Source organism: Chenopodium album, chromosome 14, assembly GCF_948465745.1.
Source record: "Chenopodium album chromosome 14, dcCheAlbu1.1, whole genome shotgun sequence".
NCBI classification, from domain to species: domain Eukaryota; kingdom Viridiplantae; phylum Streptophyta; class Magnoliopsida; order Caryophyllales; family Amaranthaceae; genus Chenopodium; species Chenopodium album.
This window is the reverse complement of record NC_137847.1, coordinates 7,061,071-7,087,669: the sequence shown is the minus strand read 5'-3', so window position 1 is coordinate 7,087,669 and position 26,599 is coordinate 7,061,071. Positions and strand designations below refer to the sequence as shown.

Here is a 26,599-nt window from a genome sequence, read left to right as displayed (position 1 = left end):
CTCATACCCGTTACACATAGTGGATTGTAACTCCTTATTTCCTCCTTGGTATATGTGGACGTGATACTATCAAATCTATAAATCAATTCGATATCTAAACAATAATTGGGTGGTTATTGAGGCATTTTCAAAGCATGACTATAGTTTTATTGATGACATGTTATAATTCTTTTGAACAATTAGCTGATAGCTGGAAGTATCTAAGAATTTATACCGTGTCATCTGACCTTTATAATGACTGCTTTGAATTCTTCCAGTTTGGTTGGTGGTTTCAATGATCAAAGTTATATTTTCTCTAGATAATGACGGTAGCTATTTGCTGACAAAATAGATGAGATTAATTGGAATATTCTTGTACCAGCTTATGCTGAAGAAGTCAAAACTATTGCCAAATAGCTGAGTTAGTTGACAATTGCAGCCTCATTAGGTTGTTGGTAAACCAGAACTGTTGTTAAACTTTAAAGCTTATTCCAATAAAAAACACTTAGCCTAAGGTCAAGACTCCCTTATCCACTTATCATAATCAGAAAACTCTCCAATGTATGTAGACAGAAAATTAGAGGCAAGAGAGGAGTGCCAACCCTTCGGAATGATTACAACAGGTTGATTGTATTCCCAATTTCCCACTATTTCTGGTCAGGAGAAACAGAGTTTTTCAGTGTCACCAGTTGGTTTTGGGGCAACTTGTATACTGTCGTCTGTTGGTGGTGACTTTTTATGTATGCTAGGGTGCCTTTTGTTTATTGAGGGGTTACTTGTTATAATGTTGAGGGGTGATTTGCTGCATGTCTCACCTTTAAGTTGAGAGAGACTAACCGCACAACAGACCAACAATTTCTTTAAGGGACTTAAGACTTGGGTAATAGTCAAATGTAAACCCCTTATACATGTAAACACCTCTATGTGTAGATTGCTTGTGAAACATTCCTTCCTTACTAGCGTGTACAATTTTCTAATTTTCTTTTTACTAAATGTGGACTAAAGATTAAGAAATACCTAACTATTTTCCTGTTGAGCTCTAACACTATTCCTTGGCTCTACACAACTTGTGAGGCTTAGCTGTGCCCTTACCATTTTGAAGGAGAAGTGAACACAGAAAAGTCTACAAAACTTAATCATGTCCTCGTTCATATTTGATTAGGCTTGACTAAGTAGAATGTACTTTTTTTATTACTAAGTTCAGAACATCTTGAATTTGCATGGCAATTGAAGGGTAATGTAAAGATGACAGTTTGTCACAAACCTTTGGAAAATTTGAAGTTCTATATAAATCAGTTTATAGTAAAATCAGCAACTTCAGATAATGGGGATACGAAAACATAAGAATACATACCCCCCTTCAGTATGTATTCTGTCTTGCGATGTTTGAAAAAAGTTGAGAAAGTCCTTAACATTTTCTTCTAAATTGTTTTTCAGATGTTCGTTCATTCTCTAAGGACTGTATCATTGATTCTGGCTCTGGCAGTAATTTGGCTAAGGTGTTTTTATACCATTTTAGCTTGTTTTAAAATTAGTGCATCTTGTGCTGTCTGGCCTTTCTGCTTTCCTAGATTTCAGATTGATGAACTAATCCGAAATCATCAATCTGAATACTGATATGATCTCCCTGACCTGATTTCTTACTGTATTAGCAATGAGAAAAGAAGTTAGTTCAGACTCTGATAATAAAGATTGAGATAGAGATTTGTGTCCGACTTTCTAATGAATTAGAATCATTATTGCTTCAGCATGACTGATATCAAAATACAAAGCCGTACTCTTGTGATTAATATAACAAGATAATGTAAAGCTTTTGTGATTAGAAGTACAATGTTGTGCTGCCTAACTGCAATTAGGATTATAAAATTTAAGAATATCGGCAGTGAAGATTTAGTAAAAGCTCATCTAATAGTATGTAATATATGATATCATGCATGTCTTCAGTGCAATATCTGATTGTATATTTCTGTTCAATGAATACAACAGAGCTAATATTATCTTTGTTATGCTTGTCGCTATCAGAAGCACCTTGTTCTTCCTGCAGTCTGGCGTCTGCTTTTGGTAAAGCATCGCGTGTTTCTTTAAGAAACTAGTGGAGCTAGCAATTCATTTCCTACTGATCTTAACAGGTAAAAGTCAGGAGCCTGGCTGTTATTCAACTGTAATGACCATTTGGCTACGACGTGACATTGATCGGACTAAGACATGTGGTTGAACTGAGACAAGGAAACATAATACGGATCACTCACTGAATGGTGTCTATAATGCTAGATGAATTTTATCAGGTGAATGTTTTGGTTTCAAATAGTCGGCCAAAAAATTTGCAATTTGAACTGTATTGTGAGTGTTTTGTTAGAGGTCAATATAAGAGATACATATTTCATGAAAGTATGCTGCTGTTCTCTTCGCCTGATATATACTTAACTGAATTGATCAAAACTGACTTTTCTGTTTGTTGATTATTTCTGGATATACGAAGTTTAATATAATAAACTGAATTAGTTTTACCAAGTTCATAGATCTTCCTAAATTTAGTTGTTACAGGTCATCATAGGTGGCAGATTTAGTGAAATTACGTACTAGTATAAACTTTTCTAGTGTGGATGGATCAGTGCCAAAAATCTGCTTTACAAATTCTTTGAAATTCCACAAATTTATTATTTTTCAAGGTGCTGCCTTTTTCTAAACTGTGTGCCAGTTTACAGGCCTTACAGAAAACAGAGAGAAAGAAGAGGGAGAAGACTGGTATTGGCACCTATTGTACGTTGTTTTAAACATTTTAGGGGTCCTGTGCTTTTTATTCGAAAAAAACATCAAGAATACTTTGCAATTTCTAGTAGCCGGCCCTGTGGAGCGTGGTCGTCAGGCAGGAACTAGGAGGCATTTGGGGGGGGGGGGGGGGGTTGGGAAGGCAGGATTAGCCTATAAGTCATAAGATGAAATTGACAGTTGCTAGCCTTTAACATCTATTGATTTCAACACTTCTAGTGAATTATGATTGTTTTTTGTATAAAATGGGTTGACATAGATTACATAATATTATAATTTTCCTGCAATATGTCATATTATTAAAGCAGTTAGGCAAAAAAATATGATCTGGTAGACTTTGAGAAGATTGGAAGAGAAAATGATAGAACTGATGTAATCATACTTGATGCTGCTATAAGACAAACAAATCAAAAACTTTCTTCAATCACTTTTTCTAGTGTTTTGGATTTCATTCTTCCTGTATGCTGCTGATGGACAGTACTGAAAATGACAGGATCGCCTCGCCTGATCAAGCTAGTGAGTTGGGTAGCTTGGTTCCTCCACTGGTTTCTGAGCTTTGTTGAAACACATATAAGGGTAGGCAAAAAGAGAGAGATAATGTAGTGCATTTCTATTTGGGAAAGCATTAGCAAATAAGTAATTCATGAATTAGTAGGATTGTGATGAGTAGGTAATAAGCTTGCATAAAACAAGAAATAAGCCAAAAGAAATACTACTGATTGGATTCATCAGTTATGTTGGTCTTTTTGCACAATTATAGGGCAACTTTGTAGACTTCAGTTGGGTGCATTTGGTTGCAAGTCTTAAATGAAATCGTCTCAAAAGGAACTCCTAGTTTATCTCAAGGTTATTATAGATATATAGTGCTCATAAGATGTGTGTTGTAGTAAACTTCGAGACTAATGGAGTACATAATGTTCGTATTACTTTGGTTGGTAGCGGTGTTACTTTTGAGATTTGTGGTGATTTGGGCTGCCATCCTTTGTCCGTAATTCTGAGCACTATATATCTCAAAAGTAACACCGCTACCAAATCCTTTGTCCGTAACTTTGAGCCTAACTTTGAGACTAATGTAGTACATAATATTATTTTTTAAGTTCCCAATCCTTTGTCCGTAATTATGAGAAACTCCTAGTTGATCCTGACAGTACTTTAGAATTTAGTGGTGATTTTATTGATCCCTGGGATTGACCTATCATTCCTCCTGAGACTTTTACATATGGTTGGCTGTGATAGCCTAGCCTATCAACCAATTAGGAAATAATGACAGCATTTCTAGGCTTCTAGCAATGGAATGGACCACAAATCCATTAGCTTCTTCTGATTATAGAAAGAATGAGTTTCCATTAAACCAATAAAAGAAGAAAAAAAGGCTATTAACTTTCTACTTCATACATCATGATGCTAGAACCTACAAAAGATTGAAAGAACACACCCAAAAAAAAGAATGGGTGATATAATCATCAACCAATAAAAAAAATCGTTTTCACGAGTAACCTTCTTTTTTTGTACAACTTCAAATACAATCAATCCAAGTTGAGAAAAAGGCAAAATTTCCCAAAATGAGGACTGTACTGTATTAAAAATTGGAATGAACTTCATCATTGAGTATCGAGGAAGGATTCAAGATATACTGCTTGAGCCTTCCCATCTCTTGGGCTATGTCTAGCATAGTTGGCCGTGTTGAAGCAGAGTGTTGTGTGCATATCAGCCCGAGCTCTATCAGCTCCAAGATAATTTCGCGCAACACAAACTTCTTGTTTTGTGAACCTATGCCATAAGGAGCAAATCTTGTTAGGGACAGCTCGATTATAGGCTCTAGATTGTGTGGATAATGACTCCTAACCCATTCTTGTAAACTTGAACCTTCATCAAAGAGAACATCTGTAGGGCGCTTTCCTGTAACAATCTCTAGCAGAAGTACCCCGAAACTGTATACATCTCCTTGTGTTGAAGCCCTCCTTCCTAGGCCATATTCTGCATGATCAATATCAGATCATTAATTAGAGAGAACATTACATGTTTACATTAAATAACAGCAATCATATTATAAATGAGCGCGAATTCTTTTATGCAACATTGCAACTGTTAGTTGTTGTATTATTTTCAGCACTACTGATCCTGAGGTCAATTTTTTTTTTTTTTTTTTTTTTATTCCCTATTGTTTAAGGGTTATATACTAAGTATGAAATAAGTTTGAGTAATCAGTATTTTGGAATCATAATATACAAGAATTGAATTTAGGTAGAGGTTAATGAGTTACTAACCTGGAGCAATGTAGCCAACAGAGCCACACAGCAATTCATCAGTAGAGTTAAAAGAAGCAGAATCATGAGCAGAGAGACTCTCATCATCTTCTTTTACAAGCTTCGCAATGCCAAAATCAGTCACCAGAGCATTCATGTCATCATCCAGAAGAATATTGCTAGGCTTGAGATCACAATGAACAACTTTAACCGGTGAATGGTGATGGAGATAAGCCATTCCTTCCGCGACATTGGTGCAGATATTGACAAGCTGTCCCAGGTCCAACCCCCGGCTTAATCCATGACATGGGTACAGATGATTTTCAAGGCTCCCATTTGACATTAAAGGGAAAACAATTGCCTTGAAATCTGGCTTACTACAGATTGTTATGATCCTGACCAGATTTCTATGCCGAATATTCTTCAGAACCTGACATTCCCTCTTGAAACTTCCTGAAACTTTTGTATCAGCTCTGCAGTCCAAAACTTTCACGGCTACTTTGGTGTTGTCTTGAAGAGTCCCTTCATATACACGACCAAATCGACCTGAACCAACCAAGCTTGATGAGTTAAAACCATTGGTTGCCTCAAAAAGCTGTTGGTGGGAGATTCTTGGATACTTAGGCTCTTCATACATCTGTTTCAAAGATTCTGTATCTTTCCCGTTGTAAGCTCCTTTTATTCTCCTTTCAAGTACCATAGACCGACCAAAAATGCACAAACCTACAACACCAAATGCTGATACTATGATTGGCAAAAACATGTAATGGTGCCGAAAATTTTTATTCTGACAACTTGGCATGCCTTTGATTGAACCACAAAGGCCATTGTTACCCAGGAAAGAATTTACATCCAGCAAGGAAAACACACCCTTGTTCGACACATAACCAGAAAAGTTGTTGAAGGAGAAGTTAAGCTTGTTTAAGGTCAAAGATGCCTGAAATGAGTCAGGAATGTCACCAACCAACCCATTTCCTGATACATCAAATGACTGCAGATAAGGCAATAGGCCTACAGTGGTCGGAAGACGCCCTTGAAAGTGATTATTCGATAAATTGAGACTCTCCAAAGCGATGCAGCTCTCAAGCTGTGAAGGTATAGTGTCAGAGAGATTGTTCATGGATAAATCAATTGCCAAAACCATATCCATTTTACTAAGCTCTAGTGGTACCGGACCGGTTAAGAGGTTACTCGACAAGTTTAAGTACAACTTCAAGCTTCTCAATCCTGCAACCTCACCAGGAATTTCCCCTGAAATTCTGTTGTGTGACAGGTCTAGAATCTCCAAGTTGATGCATTCGCCTAGACTTGGAGGTATCGGTCCAGAGAGTTGATTTTCATAAAGCTGTAGCGATCTTAGCTGAAGTAAATTGGCAAAACTGTCAGGTATTGAGCCTGATAGCTTGTTTTCAGACAGGTCTAAGAGTCCTAGATGAGGTATGTCACCAAAAGCCGATGGGATTTCACCCGAGAGAGAATTGTTGCTTAAATATAATCTTTCTAGCTTCTTCATCTTACACAACTCTTGTGGGATTGAACCATTTAAGAGGTTACTAGACAAGTTAAGGAGGGTAAGATTAACAAGGTTCGATATTTGAGGAGGAATTGACCCATATATAAGGTTATCATCTAGGTGAAGTTGTACAAGATTTGTAAGATTACCAATATTGGGAGGTAGATTTCCACCAACATTATTCCCTGCAAGCTCAAGTTCTTGCAAGTTAGTCGTGTTAGCCAAAGAAGCAAAGAAAGGTTCGAGGTTGGTGTTGCCATCATGGCCTACAAAATCATTGTAAGACAGATAAACAAACTGCAACATAGGCATCTTCCTCAACACTTTTGAGGGCACTTCCCCTGTTAGATTATTAGATTCTAGATCAACCCACTTGAGTTTCGTGGACTCGGAAAGAGCTAGAGGGACATGACCTGAGAGATAGTTAGACCAAAGCAAGAGATAAGCCAACTCCCTAAGCTCACACCCTTCTTTCATGGGTATTTCCCCACTAAGAGAGTTATTAGAAAGGTCTAAATACTCCAAAGATGATGAACCATTACATAATAATGGCTCGGGGATTCGACCCACCAAGTTGTTGCTCCCTAAATTGAGGTAATTCAGCTGTTTAAGGCTACCTAATTCAGGAGGAATCTCCCCTTGAAGAAGATTTAATGCTAGGCTAATCTGTGAAAGCCCTGAAATCGAGCCTAGTTGAGGCGGAATTTGTCCTTGAAAAAAATTCTCAGACAAATCTAGGATACTTAAAGACTTAAGATTTCCTAGAGAAGCAGAAATAGTCCCTCTTAACAACCTACCTCTAAGATCAAGCTTAGTGACACGAGTTTCGTTGATGCTGCAGGTTACTCCAGTCCAATTACAGACATGAATATGTGAAGAATTCCATGTACTAAGAGCTCCTTGAGGGTCTAAATCGATACACGACATGAACGAAAGAAGTGCTGCTCGATCACTCGATAATGCAGCATTGGACTTAAGAGGGAAACAGAACAACAGAACTGATAATAAGCAAAGCATGAAAATGTACTTGGCAAATTTGAAGAATCTCATTTTGAACAAAACTATTGGTTTATTTTATTTATTTATTTTCAAAACATTAGAATTTTGCACAAGAAAAGGTTATAGTGTTACAAAATGAACAAGATCAAAAGGGTGAGAATTATTTTTGTGAAAGAAGTTAATTTGATGATAATACTGTTTATAGTAAGGAAGTAATATATATATAGGAAGTAGAAATAAACAATTATCATCTTTTATTTTGCTTAGTTATATTTTATTTATGTAAGTGAATTGAAATTTGTACCTAACTACCGTTGAAGTTTGGAGGGAATGGAGCATGAGATATTTGATTGTGGTGATAGGTCTTATAAGAAAAGTAATTACTAATTAGTGGTGTACATGTCACCTGAGGCCTAACTGCAAATATTTTGTTTATCTTGTGGGATTGCCTAATCGAGTTACCAATGCAGTGATACTCCCTCCGTTCCTTAAAATTGTTTTTAGTTTTGTAGTTATGCTTAAGATATATATAAGTTTCTTGAAAATGGAAACTAATGCCGGAGTATTAGTGCATATAGGTTAATCATTGCTTTGTTGTTTGTATAATTATTGAAATTAAGTTTCTTATCACCTTGTTTTTGCTGAGTTGAAATTATTTCAGTGAATTGAATTATTTTTGCTGAAATTAATTTTTTTATAAACTGAAATTATTTTTACTGATTTTCTATTATATCTCCTTTTTATGTTCACAGTTTTTACTGAATTGAAATTATTTTTACTAAACTGAAATTATTTTCGCTGAACTGAAATTATCTTTACTGAATTGAAATTAATTTTACTGAACTGAAACTATTTTTACTGATTAATTTTTTTTTTAAGGTGAAGTGAACAGAGCCTTAATAAGATACATGATAATAATGATGAGGATGATTGAATGAACACAAGTTTTCAAATCTTAATGTAGACTTTGTCTCATCCCTATTTTCACCAAAATGTGAAAACAAAATACTAGTCATGCTCATTTTACATGATATATATTAAACTTAAATTATTTTTGAAATTAAGTAGACTTTTAGATTTTATTAAACTTAAATGATTGTTTATAAGCTCAAATTATTTTAAAATCAAAACTTATTTTTACCAAATTTAACTTATGCTGAAATTATCTTTATTAAACTTCAGTTATTCTATAAATCAGCTTTGGGGGAGTTTAGATGTCCACAAATATTATTCAAATTGCCTATATTCATTTGACTCTCAAAGTCTTAACAAAAAAATATCAAAATATCGTGTGGCCATCTATTATAGGGGTTACTTTGTTAGTGTAATAGGAGTTACTTGGCAATGTTAAAGGAGTTACTTCATCAATGATATAGGGTTACCATATAGGCTATAACTATGTATAAAAATTCCATGTTATATGTCATGTAAGTAATATCAGATAGATTTATTAAAAATTAAATATCAATTCATTTGCACAGTTGTATATTGGTGTGTGTCAAATAAACAGTTGGACTCAATTATGATAAGAAGAATTAATCTCTATTAAATCACCTTACCTAAAAAAAATATATCAAACAAATCCAAATTAAACAAGACCCCGAGACAACCAATTTGACTAACATATATACTTTTATTTGAAGTAATCCAAAATTTTGAATGTTAAAACCCAATCTCAATTGTCTCAATTTGAGTTAAGACAACCCAATTTCAATCCAACTCAAATACTTAGCCAAGTCATCTAAACCATACTCAATTACTACTATTCAGTATTAACTAAACCCGAATATGATCCGACCCGAACGATCCGTTTGCAGCATGGACATTAGACTCCCAAAAAAAAAAAAAAAAAAGAAATATCCAAATTAAAAAAAAAAAAAAAAGAAAAAGAAATATCAAGAGATATGGTCCCGCTATTGGCAAAGCCTGGATTATCCTCAACTTGTCGCGGCAAACAAACACCATTATCTCCATTTTCCACCATTCTTCTCTTTGCTCTGGGTTTATCTCTGGTTTTTCTACTTCCTATTGCTCTTTCTTCTCTTCAATCTTCCTTCTAATCCCACTTTTCCTGTGTAATTCTTCAAGAAAACTTCGAATTTTCACCATCAATGTCTTCCACTGCTTCCTTCTCTCCAATCCCACAAATTCAAATTCAAAAACAATGGAGAAAACCATTGAAATCCCACAAGAAAGCTCAAAAATCTACCCATTTCTCTCTATTCATCCCACTTTCCAACAAACAATTGAGGGTTGAACCCCCATTTCCTTCTTCTTCTTCAACCTCTTTTCCTGCTACCCTTTTGCTGCCTTGCTTAAACCCAAAATTGGATAGGAACAGCTTTTTCCAGCCTTCTATACAATCCCAGATAATTCTAGACTCTCCTGAGGAAGAATTAGCTGAAAAAATTGATGGGTATTTTCAAAATTCAGAGAAAATTAAGGGTTCTAGTCATAGGATTTTTATGCATGACCCACCATGGGTGAATACCCTTTTTATGAAAGGATTAGTTGATAGGAATACTGGGTTGAGGTTAGAATTCAAGGAGATTGAGAGAGAGAAGTATAATTTGTTGAGGAGGAGACAGATTAAGGCCGAGACCGAGGCGTGGGAGAGTATGGTGGAGGAGTATAGGGAGTTTGTGAGGGAAATGAGGGATAAGAAATTGGCACCTAATTTGCCACAAGTTAAGGCATTGTTTTTAGGTTGGTTTGAGCCTTTGAAGAAGGCAATTGAAAAAGAACAAAAGTTGCAAAGGTCTAGGAAACAAAAGGCTATCTATGGCTATCATATTGATATGTTGCCAGCTGATAAGATGGCTGTTATTGTTATGCATAAGATGATGGCATTGCTTATGGTTGGTAATGAAGCCGGCTGTGTTCGGCTTGTTCAGGCTGCTCTTCAAATTGGGCTTGCTATTGAGCAGGAGGTGTTTGCTTAATCACCCTCCACTAGTTATTTACTTATGTTTAGTTGATGCTTGTGCTTTGGATTTGAGTCTGCTTAGTTAATTGATTTGAATTTTGAATGATTGATAAACGATTGCGTTTGATGTGTCTGCATTTCAGTATAGGCTTAAGTTTTTTTGGTAGATGGATTGAAAGTTCTTTGAGTGATTTGTTTTGCTTTTGGTACCATTGACATCACATGGTAGTTGCTCTCTATTTGCCATTACAATTTAGTTATCTTGCACGCTTATGTTAGTTTCAGGCTATCACGTATGGTTTGATTGTATCATCATTACTCTTTACAAGAATTGTGTTAGTAGAATATTCTAAACTGCCTGTACTTTCCTTAGATTATTGATGTCCTTTGTTTAGAGAAGTATCATATTGCTAGAGGAGTACTTGAGTGGTTAGGCATCTAGCGTATTGATTATGTTGTCCTAGTAAATTATATAATCTTCGAAAGTACATTACATTAGGGGAAAGATCTTGAAGTTTTGTAGCTTAGAATTTGTGGCAAGGAGCTTCTGCTGATTCTGTGAAAACCATTTACTTCTAGTCTAGAGTTATCGGCAAAACTGAAGTAGGATGCAGTAGCAAGATTACTGTTTCGTATGCAAGTGTGTGGAACTTATCTAGTCTGATGATGTGGGGGGAAACTTAGGTCCTTAAGGGTATACCCTCTTATGGAGTATCATTTCCTCTTTAAACTAGCTTTTACTCTTTTAGGTCTCTTTTTAAGGGAGCTCCCCACTAAGGAGGTATCTGCTAAGTGGTCATATTTGTTTCCTGCTTTAATTTTATTGATATAGAATTGTTTGTATAATATATTTGGTCTTGGGTTGAAGCTGTGTTTCAGTCTTGCATGTTTTCTTCCTTATCATTCTGTAATTTTTTCCCCCGTCATTGGAATCAGATAAAAATTCACAGCTTCTTGGAGAAAACCAAGAATATACGTAAAAATGCAAGTGAAATGCCAGAGGATTTATTAAAGGAAAAGGAACTGCAGCGGAATCGCGTGAAGAGCTTAGTTAAGAAGAAACGACTATTTGAGGCAGCAAAGCTGGTGACCTCTGAAGATAACAAGTCATGGAGTCAAGACACTCAAGCTAAGGTGATAACTTTTCTTCTTGTAATAGTTATACTTGTAAGGCACATTCTTTTATGCCATTTTCTGATTCTGATGGACATTTGCTTTCCATGATGGTGCAGCTGGGTAGTCGTCTGATTGAGTTGCTGATAGACACAGCTTATGTTCAGCATCCAAGTAAGCAATCAGCTGACAATCCACCTGATGTACGACCTGCGTTCAGGCACAAATTCAAAATTTTGAACAATGACATGGGGTGAGTTGCATTTAATTTTATACTTTTCATCTTCTGAAAGCTGCTTCACCCCATACATGTAATTTGTGTACCGCACTGTTGATATGCTACATTATTATTTGGCCTTTCTGGCTAAAATTTTGAAGGTTAGTGTATTAGCTCTGTTTCTCAGTCTACGGTGGATGCCACCTCAATGGACAATGAATAACTTTGTGATTTGGAGGAAAAATGTACATTAGATATCATAAATGATAATATGACATTGTGTCATTGTGGTGAAGCTTTCTTGAAGATAGATAGTGGTTTGGTTATAATAATCTCAGTAACTTCTCACTCTTTGACTTTTTATTTTTACTTTGTGAAGACAGCAAGTGGTGAAAAGATATGGAGTTATAGAATGTGACCCGCTTGTTCTGAAAGGGATTGATAGGAGTGTAAGTTCTTGTTCATTGTTATCTGACATATACAAAACATATGCATTTTTTAACTGCATGTGAACAGTTCCCCAACTAATATTGCACTAAGTTATTAAAGCCAAATGCACTTGCATAACTTTTTACATTCTGCTGTACAAAATAATTAATTGATTCTAGAGTTGGTTACATAACCTAACAAACTTTTACTGCTTTTTTTTAGCAGGCTCGATACATGATTATTCCCTATGTTCCAATGTTGATACCTCCAAAGAATTGGAAAGGGTATACACATCTTCTTTCTTATTGTTTTTTGAATAATTTATTTTACAGTAATGTTCTTAGTAATCCTTCATTAGTTATCTTTCACAGAGAAGTATGGAAACTATGCCCCTTTTCTACCCTTCTCTAGCGTTTTTTAAACTTATATTGTCATCCTACTCTAAATTCCTCACCTCTGAAAGGGGTAATCTTTAAGAAACAATCTCAAAGAATAGTTTAGTAAGCTGTGAAAAATGATATTTTTGTGAAAAAAATGGCAAATTTGGAAGTTGGATGGACTATAGAGTGTAAAAAAAAAACCTCTTGAGACTTAGAATATGATCATAAGGAGAGAAGGTATTTTCGTATTGTATATTTCATATATTCTGACATGATCTGTTGTCAATCAATCCTGAACAAGCTAAAATGTATGAAACTTAGAATATGCTGTACTATTTCCCATATATACCATTAATTTTATTTGCTTACTAGAATTGGCATCTTCTGTATTATTTTTGTCCAGGTATGACAAGGGTGGCTACTTGTTCCTACCATCTTATGTTATGCGAACGCATGGTTCAAGAAAGCAGCAAGAGGCGATGAGGAAAACTCCACCGCAGCAGATGCAGAAAGTGTTTGAGGTACTGCAGAATAGAGCCCCTTAGTCTTTATTTAAATGGCGTTTTTTTTTCCGTTTATTATTTGCTCAAAATTTTAACTAGCCTGAGTTCATTATGGTGCAAGTTTGCAGGTTTTTGGCTTTCTGTTTTTTTGTTTGTGTGATTATACACTTAAACCTCGTGCATCTGAATTGTGTACCAATGTCTTTTTTTTATTTTTTTATTTTTTTTATTTTTTTGACAGTTTGACTGGTTTCACTATTTTAGTATTGTGTCTTGTCAAACAAATGCTCAAATCCTCTACAATTACTGAGTTTGGCTGTTCTAATTGAATGGATTTGTTTTATATTTTTATGAAAATAGAATTTGTAAGATAAATTGAATAGTCTATCTAAGCTCAAATTGGAGATTCTCTTATCTATCTTGATGGCTGAAAGAGGGGATGGATGCTGTTACACGTTGAAGTTAATGAACACTTCAGTTGGCGAAATTATCCATAGTGGAGATTCCATTCGTACTTGATATGATTTTGAATTTTCTCTTGAATAGTATACAAACTGTGCCTGTGTTATGGTTTAAGTTTAGTATTTTGGTGTTTCCTATCATCTAAGTAAAACTTAAGGAGAATTTTCCACTAAAGGTAAATCTCCTAGGCAATAAACTGAACTCTTGTCATTTGTATTATTGTATATTCTTTAATTCTTTTGCAAATCCTTCAACATGAGATTGTACTGTGTGAATACATCCAGCTTTTCATTTACACATGTATTCTGAACTTCTCAGCTTTGAGCATTTTGTATGTTTTATTGAACCTGTCAAAGTGTTTTTGAAAAAGGAAAAAAGCATTTGAGTCTTGATAACTAGTTTCAATTTCTCTTGTAAATGTAACTTAGGGATTCACTATGGATTAAAAAATTAATTGCTAGATCCTTGAGTACATTGCATCTGTCAAGACTTTTTGCTGGTCACACTGATATCATTGCTGTTGAGCCACAGACTTCTTACTCTGTAAACTTGTAATCCCATACCTACTCTACATTTGTGCAGGCCTTAAATACTCTTGGACACACAAAATGGAGAATCAACAGAAAAGTTCTTAGTGTGGTGGAAAGTCTATGGGCTAGTGGTGGCAACATTGGTGGTCTTGTTAACTGTGAGGATGTCAGTATTCCCATGTTCTGTTTTCTGTTGGATGAGGCCTTTCCTTTATATCTTTATTATTCACTCTCCCTTTTTCTCTAGTGTGCTCATCCTGCTTAAATTTTCACATTTGCAGGTTCCTTTGCCCGAAAAGCCACTGACAGAAGATCCAGCAGAAATTGATACATGGAAGTGGAGTGTGAGGAAAGCAAAGAAAATCAATAGAGAGAGACATGCTTTAAGATGTGACGTTGAACTTAAACTTTCTGTATGTTTTTATTCTCTTTTAATTTTAAGCTAATTATCTCGAGCATTAGATAATTTTGTTGATGGGAAGTTAGTGTGAAAGGTGTCAAAGCTAGCTTTATTTGATCATCTATATCTGGCCTTGTTTCCTTGGGAACCAAAAATTAATAGGTGAAAGTTGTTTACTCCATTTTGTAGTTGCATGTCTTGATAAAATTAAAAAAAAAAAAAAAAAAAAAAAAAAAAGAAAAAAAAAAAAAAAAAGAAACAAACAAATAAACAAACAATCCTTGAGATTTAATAATCAAATTCTTGGAAATTGAAATTAACCAAAAAAAAAAAATAAGCTTTCAATTTCCAACCTATTTACTTTATAATGGCTTAGAAAATAAAAACAATGATCTTTCTTCAAAAGTTCTTCAACCAGGCTTTGTTGGGTGAACACTAATATTGCTTGAGAGCTGAGGTGTAAATGTTGAGAGCACAATTGATTGCTGCCAACTACAACTTTTCTATATGAGGATAGTGGGGATGTGTCATTTGAGGGGAGCTGGGAGAATCTTTCAAGTGCATGCAGAGATTTATGGAAAAGGTGTTGCTATGTTTCATCTTCAGTATGGATTTATGATCTCTATTTTCATAGCTATCTTCATTTGGGAGTGCCCTTCTCTTTGAAGAAAGTAGCATATAGGGAGAGATTTAGCCTTCAGAAGATTTCGTTCTGTTGGAGTCTCAGAGATGGGAGGGTGAGAAGAGATCACTTACTGAATTAGGAATGTGGTTATACACTCAAAGAAAGGGAGTTTTGATTTTTTGGTTACTTGGTGTCTAATAATATCACTTTGGTGTAAATATGGCTATAGTGATTTCTGCAAGAATCTAGCTATTTTTTCTCACAGAGCAACTATCTTTAAATTACCTATGGTCGTCATAGAACTGGGTAAAATACGTCAAGAGGGAAACATGCTTGCTACATATGTCCATGGAATTTTAACTCTCAGGTGTCAACACTTTCTTACTGTTAATGATAGGTAAGGAAGAAAAGGGGGTTTTGTTGCTTTTTGGGCTGGACATTGTGAGTACATGGTTGGATTCACTTAGGAAATTATGGAGATGGATTTCTAGTTAAGTTTCATTAATGAGAAAGGGTAGTGTTTTAGGGGTTCACGCTCATGTTTATTGGATGTAAAGTGTGATTGGACCTTTCTTTTTCCTTCTCCTTGATTTCGCTAGACAAATCCTCCTCTGTAACTTGTTTAATATTAGGAAAATTTCTCCTAATATGAATGATAATTGTACTGGGCATCTGATTTTTATTGTGTGGCCCTGAGATTTTTTTTGTACATGTGGCTTTAGCCTTTATAGGATTGAAATTGGATTTTTTTTTAAATGATGTAAAATGTGTCAGTTATGGATTTTAAGCATCTTTCTATAAAACAGGTGAAAGATACAAGTAAACCTTCGGTAAACAATGTTCTATCTTTTTTCAGCCTACCTGATTCTTTTGGCTGGCTTTGGTGTTCCAGGTTGCTCAAAAGATGAGAGATGAGGAAGGCTTTTATTATCCTCATAATCTTGACTTCCGTGGTCGGGCTTATCCCATGCATCCACATCTAAATCATCTAAGTTCTGATCTCTGCCGAGGTGTGCTTGAGTTTGCGGAAGGACGGCCTTTGGGGAAGTCTGGATTACAATGGCTGAAAATTCACTTAGCAAATGTGTATGCTGGTGGTGTCGACAAGCTTTCGTACGAGGCACGTGTAGCTTTTGTAGAAAATCATCTGGCTCAAATATTTGACTCAGCACGCGACCCTATCAATGGAAATCGATGGTGGTTAAGTGCAGAAGACCCTTTTCAATGCTTAGCTGCTTGCATTGATCTTACAGGAGCCCTGAACAGCTCATCACCATATACTTTCATCTCCCATCTTCCTATACATCAGGTAAGCCGTGTATAGAAGGCCCCAGTCATCATCATAAATGTTCCCGTTGCTGTTTTATAAGTTCTCTCTCTCTCTCTCTCTCCTTTTTTTTTTTTTTTTTTTTTTTTTTTTTTTGACAAAGAAGTTCAATAAGCAGTATGGGAATTCTTTGGCAATTTGTTTTCTGGGAGCTTTTTTTACCCAGTGAAGTGGATTTTCTTTTCCCATAATATATTATGTTATCACTTCTAACTTGCTTGTTAAAGGAATGGTAACTCTGTATTTATCATTTTTCATATGCCCTTTAAGATAGTGGGCAAGGAAGCTATATTCTCTACTTGCCCACGCTTCTATACACTAAGAATTTTAGGAACTCAGAGCTCTTATTCTACTAGTGATAATAATCTCTGAAATGTGTTTATCCTATTTCCTATTTTCTGAGAATATTGTCCAGTGATAAAGAGGAATACTCCAAGGACATCATGATATCATTTTCCCAAATCCTTTCTTGTCTGGATGTCACATACTATTGCATATTTACCTAAATTGTTTTCATAACCTTTATTTCAGGATGGTTCATGCAATGGCTTGCAGCATTATGCTGCTTTGGGAAGAGATAGTGTATGTCCTCTATGGCTCCTGTGCCCCTGCTATACTTGTTTGCTTCTCTTTCCTGAAATGACTTACCTTTTGTTTTCCAAGGATCATAAAAATTTAATTATGATAAAAAGAAAAAGTGTTTTTTTTTTTTTTTTTTTTTTTTTTTTTTTTTTTTTTTTTTTTGCAATATGCTTAATCCTTATATAATAATTCATACCATCTGGGTGTTGTATAGCTGATATGAGAGGAGCATGACTACAAAAAATTAATCTATGTTATTCTCTCTCTCTTCTTTTTTTTGGTTTCTTCAAGGTGCAGATAGAGAAAGACTCACTAACATTTATAACAAAATGAATCAAGCTTTTTTATATCTGTCATAGTATACATCAACTCAATATGTTACTGTTATATGTTATGTAAAAGTTTTGTAGTACACTGTTGGCCTTTCTTATTTTTTGAATTTTTAGGAGTGAATGTTATACTATTAGTTTCTGTTGGCTGATCAAATGCCTACATGTCTCAAGTATTTTTGTTACTTTTTACAGAAGGAAGCAGCAGCTGTAAATTTGGTGGCTGGAGAGGAACCTGCTGATGTGTACTCGGAAATTGCTGCAAGGTAAATATGTTGCACCCTGGATTGTAGCCTTGTCATAAGAACTTAGGAATTATGTTGTGTTTCAGACATTTGAAAGGATATTGTTCAATGCATGAAAATATACTTTTTAATTACATAAAGGTTGTTAAACTTATAAAGTGAAGAATAAAAAGAGAATAGAAAAGAATGGTTGGAGTAATAATCTTTTGGAAACATATTTTATGTTGATTGGCTTAGTAATATTCTCTCTCAGTAAAAATTTACTTACTGAAACAAGAATAACCAACTGAAAGAAAGCTGACTATAGAAAATTTGGTAAATCTTTTATCTTCTATATTTTTTTTTCAGGGTTCGTGAAATTATGGAAAAGGATAGCAGGCAAGATCCTGAAACATACCCAAGTGCTTTGTTAGCCAAAGTCCTAGTCGATCAGGTTCTTCATTTGTACATCCTTTAAATGATCATATCCCATTGTGCATATGTTTGTCTTGGAGTTTATGTAATTTCCTGTATAAACTATGTGTTTGATAGTATTGGCTGTTCTGTGCTCTTAGCCTCTTATTAATATCTTCTGATAAAGAAAACTGCACGCATCTCAGGTGGACCGCAAACTCGTGAAGCAGACAGTTATGACATCTGTTTATGGTGTTACATTTGTTGGGGCAAGGGAGCAAATTAAGAGGAGATTAGAGGAGAAGGGTCTTATCACTGATGACAGGCTGCTTTTTTCTGCAGCCTGCTATTCAGCTAAGGTAAGAAGTTATACATACTGTCTGTGATATTTTCTTTTGACAATAATGCTTGTTTAATAATTCTTACATTACGATACTATCCTTCCCTAGGTTACAATGTCTGCACTCGGTCAATTATTTCAAGCTGCACGTAGCATAATGGATTGGCTTGGTGATTGTGCAAAGGTAGGGGGTTCTTCTATTGTAATGAATTTAGCAGAATGAAATTTTAGTAGCTTTACCGTGACTTGTCCGCCTTTACAGGTTATTGCTTCTGAAAATCAACCTGTTCGCTGGACTACTCCTCTTGGTTTGCCAGTTGTACAACCATACTGTAAAAGTAAACGGCATCTTGTGAGTGTCCTATCTCATAATTTGACTCTGGCTGGCTACTCTTTTCACTTGCAAAAATATCTATATGATCAATTAAGGGTCCTAGTTTTCAAGATGGGTCAATAATTGTCGAACTTTTAGTAAAATGCTTTATTTTAAAATGAACTAAAACTTCATAGCTATATAAGTGAGCCTTTGGTAGAAATATATGTTGAATATATTCTAATAAGAAAGCTCAACTATATATGTTATCTGTGAGAGATAGGGATGCTTAATGGGTATGTGTAATGATAAGGTGTTGCCTATGCTGAAGATAAGGTTTGAGAGGGTAAAGCATATGGCCATGGCTTAGATTGTTCCCACTTGTTATAGGTGGCATTCAGATGCTTTAATGAGGAGACAGGAGTAGACCATATTGAGGGATTGAAAGAGACTAGGTAGAATCAATGTACTTCTTTTTTTTCTTTTTTTTTTTTTTTTGGGGGGGGGGGGGGGGGGTGGGAGGGGGGAAGGGATGTAATATGCTAAGATTTGGAAAGATACTTCTGCTCATGCTAGGAATTGTGGTGCTCTAAGATTAATGTAACAAACGTCTAGCCTCAGGGTCTCTTTTATTACATTTATGTTGAATTGGACTCGAGATCGACTTACACTCTTACAGTGCTCAAGTCCATGGAATAAGAAGTATTCAAAATGGAATTATTCAAAAAAAAAAAAAAAAAAAAAGGATTATAGGGAAAAGACATTGAATAAGCATGTGCTTATCATCTGTTTTTTCCACTTTAATTTTGGTATTAGTGCATTTGCTGAAGGTAGGTCACCGAAATAATGATTAGATGTAAAGCAATAATGTTTTGCCTGAGGTTCAACTTGTTTTATTTTTCTTTTTTAAGGGGTGGGTTGGTTTTTTTTTTTTTTTTTTTTTTTTTGAAAGGGGGTGAGGGTTTACCACACCATTTTAGGTGCGAAGGAGAATTCTTCTTGTTTGATCAACCAAAAATTGATGCCCGCAATATAATGATGCTAGGTTCTAGAGTTGCTGTAAGTGTTCCGTACATTGTCTAATCTTATATCCTCATATGTAACAAGTTATTTCTCAAACTTGAACACAATTTATAAAGGAACTATTTGTCAATTTCTGACATTCAAAGGTTTCATTTAGTTCAATTGAGCTTCTCTAACTATTTTATTCAGATCAACCCAAGCTCCAGCTTCCACTATCTTACTGACCACATTCTTTGTTTGTATACAGATTAAAACATCGCTTCAGGTTTTGGCCTTGCAAAAAGAAGGTGAAGGGGTAAGTTCTTGTTTTGCTTATGTCCACTCCCACCCTCTTCTCTTCCCTGAGGCTTTCTGCATATGACTGACAATGATTTAAATTGACAAGCAGATTGAAGTCAAAAAACAAAGGACTGCATTTCCTCCAAACTATGTTCACTCACTTGATGGAACTCACATGATGATGACTGCTGTGGCATGCAGGGATGCTGGTTTACAGTTTGCAGGTTTCTTATTTTATTATAATGTTGCCTAATTAGGTTCTTAATATTATTCCTGGATTTGGTAAATGAACAAATGAACAGCTAGTGCTTAGAAGTTGGATCAGTGTATAAATATCCATTCTAACTTAGATGAATTTCCAAATCTCTTGTATAGCTGTAGGCCTGTGGTCCTCTGGTCTTTGAGTTTGAAATGGAAAACATATTTTTTTGTTGTAGATGACCTGACATATGAAATATATGTATCTGCAGGAGTGCATGATTCGTTTTGGACTCATGCATGTGATGTGAAAAAGATGAATCAAATTCTTCGAGAAAAGTTTGTGGAGCTGTATAGCATGCCCATTCTTGAAAATGTAAGGGTTTATGGCTTAATTTGAATCCTTGAAAAGTTATGTACCTGGCAGTGTTTTTATTTTCTTCAGTCTCCGTGATAATAGTTAGATGCATACTTTCTTATGGGGTCAGAGCCTCAGAGGTATGCATTTAACTCTGGTTTGTTTGCAGTTGCTTGTTTAATTTCCCTCAAACTCTCTGGTTTGTTTGCAGTTGCTTCAAAGCTTCCAGGAATCTTATCCAGAATCTACCTTCCCACCTCTACCAGAAAGAGGGAACTTCGAATTGGAAAAAGTCCTTGAATCACCATACTTCTTCAACTGAGCACCAATCTTTCTGCAAAAGCAAAATCTGTTTGACTTCCAGAAGATTGTTCTGCAACAGATGTTGGCCTCAATGTTCAGGTTCATTCCTGATCAAGCCAAGGACATGCTAACCCAGGAGTTTTTATTCATGGAAATGCTTTTGGCCTCTGAAGGGCATATGAGCAAATAGAAACTGGGTGGAATACTGAGAAACGGACATTTTACTTGATTGGACAATGCACACATACCATTCCCCTTATAGAGACCTAATATAGAGATATCGGAAAAAATGACCTGGCTGTCATGACTCATGAGTGCACATAGAGTTGTTCCTGCCTTCCTGGGAATGTTACTGCTTATATTCATCTCTCGTTTTTTGTGATGTAGAAGCAACTTGAACATGTGCAGCCAGTCGACCTTACACTTAAATGTGAATTTTGTTAAGAGCCTGTAAATAGTAGACAGTAACCTCGTATTCTATCCCAGTGTTGTACGAATCAGAAAGGTAGAAAAGATTTTGTACCAGGCAACTAGACACAAAAGTATCCCAAAGTTTGTTTGTATATTGTAATAATAATTCAGTCCGTATATAGTAAAGAAAATTTCTTCTTTTCCCTGATTTTGTTAGTAGGAAATTTGGTCTAGTAGTGCTAAAAGTTGTATCATTATTACCAGGAAGCATACTCTAAGCATCTGCACGGTGCACCGTAGCAAAGGCTTCCCTACTAACTCTGCTATATTATCTTTTGAGACGGCTCTCATATCCTTGAGTGGCTCGTTATTTTATCATTTTATGCACTTGTTTTATGCTTTTGGTATGGTCGTATGGATATGAAATATGTCATTTTTTACCTATCCCAATAGGTTCAAACACATAATTTTTGAATTGAAAATTGGGAACAAAACAACAATTAAAACATATGACGCATGTTATTTTTTTGGTTAAAAATAAATTTTATCAATAAAACAAATAATTTTTATTTATTCAGGGATAACTTTTCCAAATCTAGGTTAGGTCTAATTTTTAACAATTATTTTTTAAATTAACATTATATTATTGTAATTTTTGACTTTCTTATGTTTTATTCATATCAATTGAATGGAACAATAAAAATGACAAGAAATAATCACACTAAGATTAATTCAACATGTTTATGTGTCATTCTTGGCAAGTATTATTGAAGTATCCATATTTTAATTGTAGAGTATTAATTGGTTAATATTCTAATCATAAATTAATTGGTTAATATTCTAATCATAAATTAATTGGTTAATATTCTTTTACAGTATTATATTTTGTAATCAATTATTACTTTATATATGTAAAAGATTTGTTTCTTAGATAGAATTTTTTATGATCTCTTATGTAAGTGCCGTATGGCTTTTTATTAATGAATATAATCTCCCCCCCTTCAAAAAAAAAAAAAAAAAAAAAAAAAAAAGATAGAATTTTCACAAAAAAAAAAAAAAAAAAAAAAAAAAAAAAAAAACCCAAGGATACACGAGATGACACGTCATTGCTTGTGTCTTTCAGTATATAGTTATTGACTAGATGAAGCCCGTGCGATGCACGATTTGTTTGAATTTTTTAAAATTTTTTTTTTATATATATATTTATGTGCTAAAATTTGTTATATATTTAGATAAAATTCCTAATATCAAAAGATAATATTTTATATTTAATTAATTTAAACTGGGAAATCTCATTCGCCAATTTTGCTTATGTGTCATTTAAAATTATTTAATTCTAAAAAAAATTAATAATCTTGTATTTAATTGGCTACCACTAAAATTTATTATCGTACATGGCGCGCTAAAAAAATTAAATCGCTTAAAAAATTAAATCCTAGGTGGCTCTCTAAAAACTCGGGAAAAAACTCCCCTTTATATATAGATACTAGATGAAAGCTCGTGCGATGCACGATTCTTTAATATTTTGTTTTGAATATTTCTTGTGATTTCTTTCGAGGAAACCCCAGTTAATCTCTGGGATAATCTCTAACAATTTTGTTTTTTTATTTAAATTTGTTGACATAAATTTCACATAAATGTTTAAATAGGGTAAAATTTTTCTTGCATTATAAGTTTTAATTATTTTTTTTATGAAAATATCTTGTCATTCATTGGATATATTTAGATAAAACCATAAATATCAAAAGATATTTTTTTAAAAAAAATAATAATAATATGCTAATATCTAAAAATAATTTTCAGTTTTTTTTGTAAAGAAAAAAAAAGATAATTTTTTTTAATAATTTAAATCCTAGTATTAAAATGTTAAATCTCACAAAAAGATACAATTATTAATTAAAGCATATAATATTTTGATTAATTTGCTTTCTAGAAAAGGATAAGTTTTATTATTCATTAGTTTAAGTTATGTGAAAATTTTATTTATCATTAATAAATAAATCATAAATATGGTATGATTGGTATCTCATCGTCAAAAAATTGTTCCAATCTGAAGGGATTATGTTTCTTCTAATAAAAATTTGGATAAGAACATATTCAAAAATGTACACAAACACATGTAACAAAAATTATTAGATACACATAAATATATATAAGAAGTATTATAATTTAAAAATAATAAAAAAAAATAACATATATACCTTTTATCTTTTATTTCATTAGAATCACCAACTTCATCCTAATTGCTAGAACAACAGTATTTTAGAAAAACTGAATAATTATTTTGTTGTCATTAAAAACGTGGTATTGTTTCTTATTTGGAACGATTGAAAAGTAACTAACGGAGTAAACTTTTCCTTCAATCAATTTTGCACAAAAGTGTTGAACAAAGTTGGCTTTAATTGAGGCATTAACGTAATCACCCGGTATTTTTAAAAATTAGAAATTAAGTTAATTTAATAACTTGATTAAGCCATCTAAATCACAAATTTTGTTTTTGTTCATAAAAAATTTAATAAAAAAACCAAACATGTTTATGAAAAAATTGATTTATGTATACCATTTATAAAAAATACCTCCTCGTTCAATAAGACCATATTTGAACTTATTAAGTTATCTTATTTGCGGAAGTTTAGTACGTCAAACAGGCTAAAAATTCGTACATTGATTTTCAAATCATTTTTGGTCGAATTTAATTCTTGAATTGAATTAGATATCTAGAATCCGCATGTATGTGAAAACAAAATCAGTAAACAAAATATTAGCATACAATCATTACGTCGTGCATTCCAAATAACACAATGTAAGTAATAATTACAAATAAATTTAAACATGAATTTTAAAACTTAAGCTAAAAATTATGATCTAAAACTGACACAAAATGACTAACACAAATTTCACTTGATGTGGATTTGTATTGATTCGAAATTTTACTGGTGTCGTATGATGCGTCTATTTATAATAATAGGTATCATAATTTTTAATTTATTATTTTTTAATTTAATCAAATTTTAATAATTTTGATTCTAATTTAATCATAGCATAAAAGCTATTATCAAATTTTATCTTATAATTTTGTGCACTTATCTTTAATTTTTTTTTTATATAAATTTATTTGTGGTTTTTGTGATAATTTTTTTTATCAATCTTCACTTTTTCTTAGGTGTCGAGTGAATTTTTTAATTCATTCAAAAATAAAATACAAATCTAATTTTTAATTGGTCAAAATAATACCTTTTATTATGTGGTGCGCCGAATGCTATCCAAAAATGCCTACTTTATTTATATATATTAGATTAGCTTAGATTGATTGGTTATTGGATAACTTTCCCTTATTTAGGGTTTGTTTTTTTTGATTTTTTATTTTAATTTTATTCTAGAACGAATTTACAATATTTATTTTATACTACTCGATTTTTTAAAAAGATTGTGTTAATTTGGACTGACTCAAGAAGCTCAAATGTTCCAATTGTTAAAAAATAATAGTAGTAGACTAATAGTAAATAAAGTTTCTCAACACGAAAAACAAATCAATATTATTATTAAACTCAAAGGTAAGAAGTGTCATATTGCCACGTGTCACTTTCTTTTTCTTATTTAGACACGTCATCGATTAAACTACCACATAATATAATCGATTACATGTACATGTTAAATATGTGTCAATAAATTGTATAATAAATTAATTAATTGTATTTAGAATAAATTGTAAAATAATTTAATTAATTTTCATCACTCAAAATAAGTTTTGTAACCGATTGTATTTATTTTGAGCTCAATAGAACGATGAATAATTACAATGTATTTAAATTGCTTTGATCCACTTAATTTGTAACTGGTATGTACTTAATGTGATTTATTTATTGAAAGTTTTCCTATCAAAGTTTAAATATACCAATGTAAAAAAAAAAATTAAGTAATATCCACAATCTTCCATAACAAAAAAAAAAATAAAAAAATAAAAAAAAGAGAAGAAAGAAACCCGGGGCATCGCCCGGGTCATTAACTAGTTATGTTTCTCAAATGGCAAAGCCATGTATAGGTCCTGTTTGACAAAACTAGCGGTAGGGAGTAGCTTTTGGTGGTCGTGTAGTGGGTAGCTGTTAGAGTAGCGATTAACGGTCAATTAGTAGTGAATAGAGGTTACCTGTCAATGTAGCGGTTAATAGTATTAGTGTTTGGTAAAACTAGCGGTTGAAATGTTAAAATACAGCAAAAATTCATGCATAATATTTATTCCATAAGAAAACAAAATTTGTCAAAAGGTACCTGTTAGCTTTCAAATGCTAATATTATTAACGTTTGACAAAAGCTACCTAAACGATACCTCTAACGTTTCATGAATTGCTACCTACCAAACAGACTTATTTTTTTCTTACTTGTGTTTTGATTTGGTCTAAACGCTAATCATTACCTAAAACGCTACCGGCAAACACGGTAGTCATGAATCCTCTTGTTGAGTTTTCCTTGCATTGCTTCGTTTCTGCATGGAGCTGTTCACTCTTACGCTGCGTCTCTCTCAACTCCATTGAAGCGCGCTCTCTGAATTCTCTCCATTAAACCGCTTTCTTAGCCTTTTTCTCCTACATTGAAGCAGCTTCAGAGGTAACAATAATTTTTTTTAATTTCGCAATCTAGGGTTTATCGTTAATTTAGGGTTCTGGTTGCCATGGATTTCAATCTAATTAAGATTAACTACAGTGCCGTTGAATATATATATATATATTGATTTTTTTATTTTGAGATTTGAATTCATAGCTATTAATTTCGAGATTAGAACTTGTTTTTCTTGGATGGAATCGATTAGGATCCTTGAATTTTCTAATTTTGGATGCTTCTATCAAAGCATTTTCATAAAGAAAATAAAATAAATCAATCGAAGGAAATTACAGACTCGTCAACTTAATTGTCAGTGTAATCAATTTAGGGTTCTTCTAAGGTGGATTATTGAACGTTTGGTAATATTTACTGAAGTTTTAAAAGTTGTAACTATCAATTTTGTAGCTAGAACTTTGCTATGTGCAATTTACGATGATTTCGTAAGCTGAGAAGAACTTAAATGTGATTAGTGGAGCCTAATATGGTAATTGATTCAAATTTGGTTGCTAATTTGTTGCAGAATGTTGTTTGTAACTCTTTATTATAGTATGGAACTGTAAAATGGACCTTTTTTTTTACTAGGGTGGCCAACGCGCGCGATGCGCGCGACATGGTTAGTGCGAAGAAGTTATCAAGGCTTGTACATAGTTATGATTAGTAAGCATTTTGCACATAAAAATGACTTATGCAATCTTTAAATACCTTGAAACTAGTAAGATTCAATACAATGAACCTTTAGAAAGAATAACAATTGACTATTAAGTTCAAAATCATATATCCTTAACCTTTTCTTATTTATTTTAAAGAG

General features: G+C 33.5%; 2 protein-coding genes across 3 annotated transcripts; one reads left to right on the top strand and one right to left on the bottom strand.

Annotated features, from left to right (window-relative positions):
• Positions 1-4,149: 4,149 nt before the first annotated feature.
• On the bottom strand, positions 4,150-9,490 carry LOC145577685 (putative leucine-rich repeat receptor-like serine/threonine-protein kinase At2g24130). Its single transcript, XM_081635160.1, has 3 exons — positions 9,463-9,490; positions 5,016-7,568; positions 4,150-4,725 (listed from the first exon to the last, which is right to left on the bottom strand). The coding sequence occupies exons 1-3, from the start codon at positions 9,488-9,490 to the stop codon at positions 4,328-4,330; spliced, it is 2,979 nt and encodes a 992-aa protein (XP_081491286.1). The 3' UTR covers positions 4,150-4,327.
• A 23-nt stretch (positions 9,491-9,513) lies between these two features.
• Positions 9,514-21,395, top strand: LOC145579975 (DNA-directed RNA polymerase 3B, chloroplastic-like). Of its 2 annotated transcripts, none has more exons than XM_081637287.1 (19): positions 9,514-10,436; positions 11,369-11,566; positions 11,665-11,798; positions 12,142-12,211; positions 12,417-12,475; positions 12,975-13,092; positions 14,119-14,232; positions 14,348-14,479; positions 15,984-16,400; positions 16,950-17,000; positions 17,525-17,595; positions 17,923-18,007; positions 18,174-18,326; positions 18,417-18,491; positions 18,570-18,659; positions 19,891-19,938; positions 20,032-20,146; positions 20,393-20,496; positions 20,690-21,395. In XM_081637287.1, exons 1-19 carry the CDS (start codon positions 9,618-9,620, stop codon positions 20,798-20,800), a joined length of 2,964 nt encoding a protein of 987 aa, XP_081493413.1. In that variant the 5' UTR covers positions 9,514-9,617; the 3' UTR covers positions 20,801-21,395. The 2 variants fall into 2 exon arrangements, with proteins under 2 accessions (XP_081493413.1, XP_081493412.1); XM_081637286.1 differs by having other exon boundaries at positions 12,414-12,475.
• Positions 21,396-26,599: the final 5,204 nt, after the last annotated feature.

What these genes read in the sequence shown, in the direction of transcription:
- LOC145577685 (XM_081635160.1), bottom strand. Translation starts at nt 9,490, where the DNA reads ATGGTGGAAAATGGAGATAATGGTGTTT. An exon ending in AAATGGAGATAATGGTGTTT is followed by an intron (nt 7,569 to 9,462) that starts GTTTGCCGCGAC and finishes ATAAACCAATAG; the next exon opens with TTTTGTTCAAAATGAGATTC. An exon ending in TGTTGGCTACATTGCTCCAG is followed by an intron (nt 4,726 to 5,015) that starts GTTAGTAACTCA and finishes TTGATCATGCAG; the next exon opens with AATATGGCCTAGGAAGGAGG.
- LOC145579975 (XM_081637286.1), top strand. Translation starts at nt 9,618, where the DNA reads ATGTCTTCCACTGCTTCCTTCTCTCCAATCCCACAAATTCAAATTCAA. An exon ending in CAGCCTGCTATTCAGCTAAG is followed by an intron (nt 18,327 to 18,416) that starts GTAAGAAGTTAT and finishes ATCCTTCCCTAG; the next exon opens with GTTACAATGTCTGCACTCGG. An exon ending in TGCAAAAAGAAGGTGAAGGG is followed by an intron (nt 19,939 to 20,031) that starts GTAAGTTCTTGT and finishes ATTGACAAGCAG; the next exon opens with ATTGAAGTCAAAAAACAAAG.